Here is a 6,670-nt window from a genome sequence, read left to right on the forward strand (position 1 = left end):
GAAAGGACAGAGTTCCACAAAATGCAATTTTCACCACAAAATGCAATGTCAGCAACTAACCCTTACCTCACCTTTGATCTTACTGAGATCCTTAACAGTTACCATAACCATAAATGAAGACCATATAGATAATGTGCTTGCTAAATAGTTCTGGTATACCTCCCTTTTGTCCATTCTAGCAGGCCATCTAGTGACTAGTGTCCCTCAGGGAGAGCTCTCTGGACAGATTCTCTATCACCACATCTGTTTTCTGTGCTTACCAGTGTGAGGACATCCACAGTATACAATAACAGCCAGCTGGTACCACTAGAAGTGGATCATTAGCAAACACACAGTACTCATGCAGGCTCTTATCAAACACACACACACACACACACACACACACACACACACACACACACACACACACACACACACACACACACACACACACACACACACACACACACACACACACACCACACACACACACACACACACACACACACACACACACAACACACACACACACACAGTCTCTCTGCTCTCTCTCTCTCTCTCACACACACCACACAAACACACACACAGTATTCTCTCTCTCCCTCTGTCTCTCTCTCTCACACACACACACACACACACACACACACACACACACCACACACACACACACACCACACACAACACACACACACCACACAACACACACACACACACACACACACCACACACACACACACACACACACACACACACACACAACACAGTCTCTCTGTCTCTCTCTCTCTCTCTCTCAACACACACACACAAAACACACACAGTATCTCTCTCTCTCCCTCTGTTCTCTCTCTCACACACACACCACACACACACACACACACACACACACACACACACACACACACACACACACACACACACACACACACACACACACACACACACACACACACCAGTCTCTCGCACACACACAAGCAGAAATTCCCACAGGAGCGTAAAAGGGTTGTTGCCGACAGCCCTCGTCCCATAGTGTCATAACACAGTATTCACAATTACAGACATAGCCTCTGTGAGGGAGAAAACACAAAGAGCATCATGACCTGTCCGTCTCTAAGAAATACTGTACATAAAGAGCAACCATAGAGAGTCACAGTACCTCTCAGAAATAAAGGAAAGTGTCAGATAGAAGTCCAGTCAGCCAGTGCAGGCACATTTCCAAATCAATCAATTAATCCATCTGTCAATCATTCATTAATAAAGTATTATTACATTATCTTATGGGATGAATGTCCTTCCAGAAACAGTTGAGGATATTCAGGACCTTTCAGTGTTATAATCAATATCAACTAGAGTTTTTTTCAAGACCGTTTGAAATGTTTGTGTCAGGCCAGCGGTAGGTGGCTGAGTTTCTCCTCTCATAAACATCCACTGTTCTGCTCTGTTCTGTTCCATGGGGAGAAGTGTGTTCGGTAATAGCAATGTCCTTTCAGGCTGAAATCAGGTGAATCCACTCAAACAAAGCTAGCCAGTCACTGTCCAGTGTCTTTAATAGGGGAAAAAATACTATATACTGCATTGCAAAAATCTCTTAATGTCCGAATTTGCTTTCCTTGTCCCAATTTTGGAAAGTATTTATTCTCTTTACAATGCAATATGCTTTAAGCACTTGGAATTGTGCTGTATAGATTCAATGTACAGACCCAGTCCATGTTGATGTTGATGGAACAAGGTAGACCAGTATGAAAAAAAGTATGAACATGCATGTCGTTCTGGATAAGAGCGTCTGCTATATGACTAAAATGTAAATGTAAAAAATGTGGAAACAGAGGTCACCCTGTGGTGTAGCGATATTGGGGGAGAGGTAAAGCTGTACCTTAAAGGCTCTCTGCGAGGCACACTGAATCCCAAATGGCACCCTATTCCCTACATAGTGCACTGCTTTTGACTAGAGCCCTATAGGCCCTGGTCAAAAGTTGTACACTATAAAGGGAATAGGGTGCTATTTGGGATTTAGAGAGTGTGTTAAGTGGTTTCTTCTCTTCATCTTCTTTTAGTCCACCTGCACCGACCCAGAGCCGGGCAGGTGGAAACAAATTCCTGATCCTTCATTTTGCATTCACCTACGTATATCCTTTGTTTTTCAGTGCAGATGAAGAAAAACACACAAGTAGAGGAACCAATAATGGACCATTGAGATGCACCCGCTGTCCTCACAGAGCCAGAGGCAAGGTATGTTTGTTTTACAAAGGTGTCTTTCAAAATATAGCCTAAGCCCCACACTACAGCAGTGGTGGGGATCAGCGTTTGAGAGGGAGTTGAACAGTAAAAGCCTTGTTGTTGTATCTCTCATGTGGATAACATCTCTACAGGAACGCATGCTATTCCTGAGGCAGGAAAAAAGTAACTATGCAGACATAAGTAGACAGACGACTTGGGTCTTGTGTGTTCCTCATGGTTCTACCCTCTGATAGAGACAGGTACTTAAACAGGCTGACAGGTATTTGGGTTAATTCTCAGTCCTCTATCTCTCCAAAACATCATCTCCTCACGTTGTTCTGTTTCGTTTTTCAGACGGCTAATTAAAGGATACTGTATTGATTTAAAGAATGTTGTATGTAGATCAGGAGTTCTCAGTGAGCAGTGGTGTATAGGGTTGCAAAATTCCAGGAACTTTCAATAAATTTCCTGGTTTTCCCAGAAATCCAGGCTGGAGGACTCTGGATTTCCTGCTTATTCCCTCCTGATTCTGGGAATCTTCCAACAGGGATTTCAGGAAAACATTGGCATTTATTGAAAGTTTAAATAATTTTGCAACCCTAGTGATGTACTTCTGTACCCAAAAGTTTCTCAATTTGAAATTAAACAGATTTCCCAGACAACCTTAATATGAATCAGTCAATCCGACTCTGATGAGAGCAGCGCTACACTGTCACTTTACCAACAACAACATGTCCTTAATGTCACGAGTGACTAAAAAGCCAAAATGGCATTTTCTTTCCCTCCTCTCTTCCTCCTCTCCATCCACTTTCTGTGCATAATATGTGATGCTCACACCTCAAAACATCCCTCCTACCTTTTAATAAAATATCATGATCAGATTAGTACACAGTATCATTCTAAAGCCCCCCAGAGTAGAAGTCACTGAACATATATTGCACATACTCTCCCCAAACCATGTCCTTGCAATGGGCCGTCACAGTTCTCCAGGTAACAGCTGGACTTCTGCAGATACGCACCAAGGGACTAAAACAACAAGCCCTTAGAGAGTTTCTTTCTTACACAAGGTCTTTTTAACCCTGTTGCGAGGTGAGCTTTTCTACAGCTATTCTGAGTCCGCATTCTATTTGGAAAGTCTGCAGCAGTTCACGGTAGAATCGGCAGCCCTTTGTAATGTCATCAATTAGATTCTAAAATCAGTGAACATTTTCAAAAAAGGACAGAATATTTGTGCTGTTTTGTAAACCTCAACGGGTTTAGAGGGGAGTGAAAAGAAGGAACTGACCTTACAGGTAATCTGTTTAAGGCCCCTTTACTAAAAGAATGTTGTCATTGGTGTCCTTACAGAGCAACCAGTCTAGAAGAAGGTGCCCTTGGTGTTCTTACAAAGGATCTTCTTGAAGGCCTTCCTGAAGTCCTGGTTGAAGATGGTGTATATGACGGGGTTCAGACAGGAGTTGCAGTAGCCAATCCAGAAGAAGAACTTAAAGAGGGGATCAGGGAGGGCGCAGGTCTCAGGACAGATGGCCTGCAGCGAGTAGGAGAAGAAGAAAGGGAACCAACAGACGACAAACACTCCGATCACCACGGCCAGGACGAACGTGAAACGCTTCTCTCGGTTCACCATGGCTTTACGACGTGCCGCTCCTGGAGTGGTGTCTGGCTTAGACCTTCTCCCCGCCACCAGCCGAGCCCCCTTAGATGTGGCGATCATGTCCCTGTACTTCTGGATGGTGGCAGGGGAGTGGATGCCGGGTGAACCCGCCATGCTAGGGGTGTTGACTCCCCTCCTCCCCCCTCCCTCGTGCTCCATGTCACTGTCAGAGCTGTTTGAGCTATCCCCATTATTGTTATACTTTTTCCCCTTCTTCCCCTTCTTCCCCTTCTTCTCCCCATCTTTGGGTTTGGCCTGGGAAAGTGGGGGAAGGGTGGAGGAGGGAGAGGGAGAGGGGGAGACTGAAGAGTGTGAGGGACCCAGGGGTGAGGTAGGAGGGGAGGTGGTGGTTGGGGTTGGAGCTAGGGATGGATCCGGAGGATGAAGGAGGTTATTGGGGGTGGGAGAAGAGGGGGTCTCATTGGCCTGGTCGGGGGACAGTGATGGAGTAATAGCCAGGGTGGGTGGTCTGATGCTGGAAGTTTTATGGGGAATAGCTGGGGTGTTCCCTCCCTCCTCCTTCCCGTTGGCTTGGATCCCCCGAGGGGTTTGACTTGGGGTGGCACAGCCCACCCCATCCTTCCTGGGCTCGCCTGGCGGGTTCTGTGTGCGCTGCTTGGCGATCTGGTAGATCCTCATGTAGACCAGGATCATGATGAGACAAGGGGCGAAGAAGGAGCCGACAGTGGAGTAGAGAATGTACCAGCGCTCGTCGTTCAGCTGGCACTGAGGCCCCCTCTCACTACCCTCGCCACCTGGCTCGCTCTTATTCAGCGACAGGAGAGGAGGAAAGGAGATGATGGCCGAGATGAGCCACACCACCACGATGGAGGCTTTGATACGCATGGGTGTGCGCTGGCGGGAGTAGGTAACCCGGCTGATGGACAGGTAACGGTCTAATGAGATGGCGCACAGGTGAGCTATAGAGGAAGTACAGAACAGAACGTCCAGCGCCAGGTAGATCTCACACCACAGAGACTTGAAGTACCAGTAACCCAGCAGTTCATTGGCCAGGGAAAACGGGATGATGAGGGTTGCCACTAAAATGTCCGCAGCTGCTAGCGACACTAAAAACAGGTTCTGTGGTCCTCTGAGTGCACGGCTGGTCAGGACTGCGATGATGACAAAGATGTTTCCCACGATGGTAAAGACTATCATGAGGGTGATAGCCGTAGCAAAGAGCGCCGTGGCTTCGGGGGAGTAAGGGGCCAGTTGCAGGGAAGAGACGCTTTGATTGCAGGGAAGAGATGAACCGCTGGTCGAGCTATTAGTGTTGCCCAGCCCCACTGAACATGCACTATCCAAGGGTGATGCCATGACTAACACGATGGATGGGGTTGATTAAAGTGGTTAATAAAATGTTGTAGTAATCAATATGTTTGTTTTATAGTCCTTGAGGATGGCTGAGGTAAAATTATATCCTAAAAAAGCAGTCCTATAGCTGAGCTTGTTTATGTTGCTGTCAAAGCATTCACTGAAAAGTTTAGGGAAAAAAGATTAGCCTATAACTGATCTTTCTACAGCCTATAAAAAGTCATAATTTCGTGTTATCGCAGTTCATTCACCTTCTCCTGCCAATTTCATCATCCAAGTCCATTCTAATCAGTCAAACGCTAAACTATGCCCATGGAGTGCGCCAGTGGTCAGTGGTTTTCTATTCGAGTGCGATGAATACAGTAGAGCGTAAATATATTTCCCGTCGATCTGGGCTATGTGGAATACCTACAGTATGAAATTAAACCGCTCAAACAATTAAAAGTAGTCCAGCACACAAAACAGAATGGATTGTAATCTCACAGCTGCTTGATTATTTTGATATTTTAAAGTGGCGGAACGTGATTGCAGGGCGGTTACAGAAATAGCCTTTCAATCTAATTTCTGACTATAATACAAGGAGACACAGGCGAGATTGGGAACAAGTTACAACCACCTTTTCCTCAGTAGGATAACCAACTTCAGATGTCAGTGCGCGCACCTTTTCTCCCTCAAAACCCCGCTGTCTCTTAGGAGACGCAAACAGCCAAGCTATCTGAGCATATACAAGCTGTGTATGTAGGCTAATTTAAGAACAAATTATTCTAACAAATATGGTTTGAACAGATTTAGCTCATACAATGGTTGCGCTTCGGCAGACTAACTGGCGTGATACCAAAATATGTCCTCACATTATTCGAGTTAAGTGTACTTCTTAATAATAAGTTGTTTCTGAATGGCACTGTGAAGTTAGTCTTTATGTTGTAACTTGAGCACGTCCTCAATGTAGCCAAAAAACGTTCTGGAATTTATGAAAACAAAACCGTGTCCAACATAATTCCAAGTTGCGCATTGAGTCCATCACCCAGAGTCGTTGCGTTGCTGTTTCAGATTCCTCGTGTTTCCTCGTTACTAGAGCTCATATCTCGGTTTGGTAGGAATGTGTGCGAGTGTTTAGTATATCCAAGCGCAGAAGATGCGCAGTCATGCTTTGGCTGGCTCGTGGCCCCTGGTTCCGTCTATTCGCGCAGTGGTACTCCTGAGTGCAGCGCCTCGTTGCCTCTCTCCTCGAGTTTATCAGTTTGTCTCGCAGCAACGCGTGCATCTCCAGGAGTGAGCGTGACCGCGAGCCCTGGTCTAATAACGGGAGCGCCTCTCCTCTCCTCCTCGCGCTTCTCCAACCCGAGTGATGTCAATACGGGCGTCATGAGACCATGCCATCTCTCTTTCTCTCTCTTTACCCACTAACACACTGTCCATCGGTACGCCGTTATATCTTTAATGTAAAACACTGTAGTAGAACCCGTCCGCTATGCTTTGGTCAATTAACTCTACAGAATGCATAGGTCT

The 6,670-nt window shown here is 46.0% G+C and overlaps 1 protein-coding gene across 1 annotated transcript; it reads right to left on the minus strand.

Annotated features, from left to right (window-relative positions):
• Positions 1-848: 848 nt before the first annotated feature.
• adra2b (adrenoceptor alpha 2B) lies at positions 849-6,468 on the minus strand. The gene has a single exon (XM_023978252.2). The coding sequence runs from the start codon at positions 5,162-5,164 to the stop codon at positions 3,551-3,553; it is 1,614 nt and encodes a 537-aa protein (XP_023834020.1). The 5' UTR covers positions 5,165-6,468; the 3' UTR covers positions 849-3,550.
• Between the last annotated feature and the right edge of the window lie 202 nt (positions 6,469-6,670).

Source organism: Salvelinus sp. IW2-2015, linkage group LG33 (assembly GCF_002910315.2).
Source record: "Salvelinus sp. IW2-2015 linkage group LG33, ASM291031v2, whole genome shotgun sequence".
In the NCBI taxonomy this organism is placed as follows: domain Eukaryota; kingdom Metazoa; phylum Chordata; class Actinopteri; order Salmoniformes; family Salmonidae; genus Salvelinus; species Salvelinus sp. IW2-2015.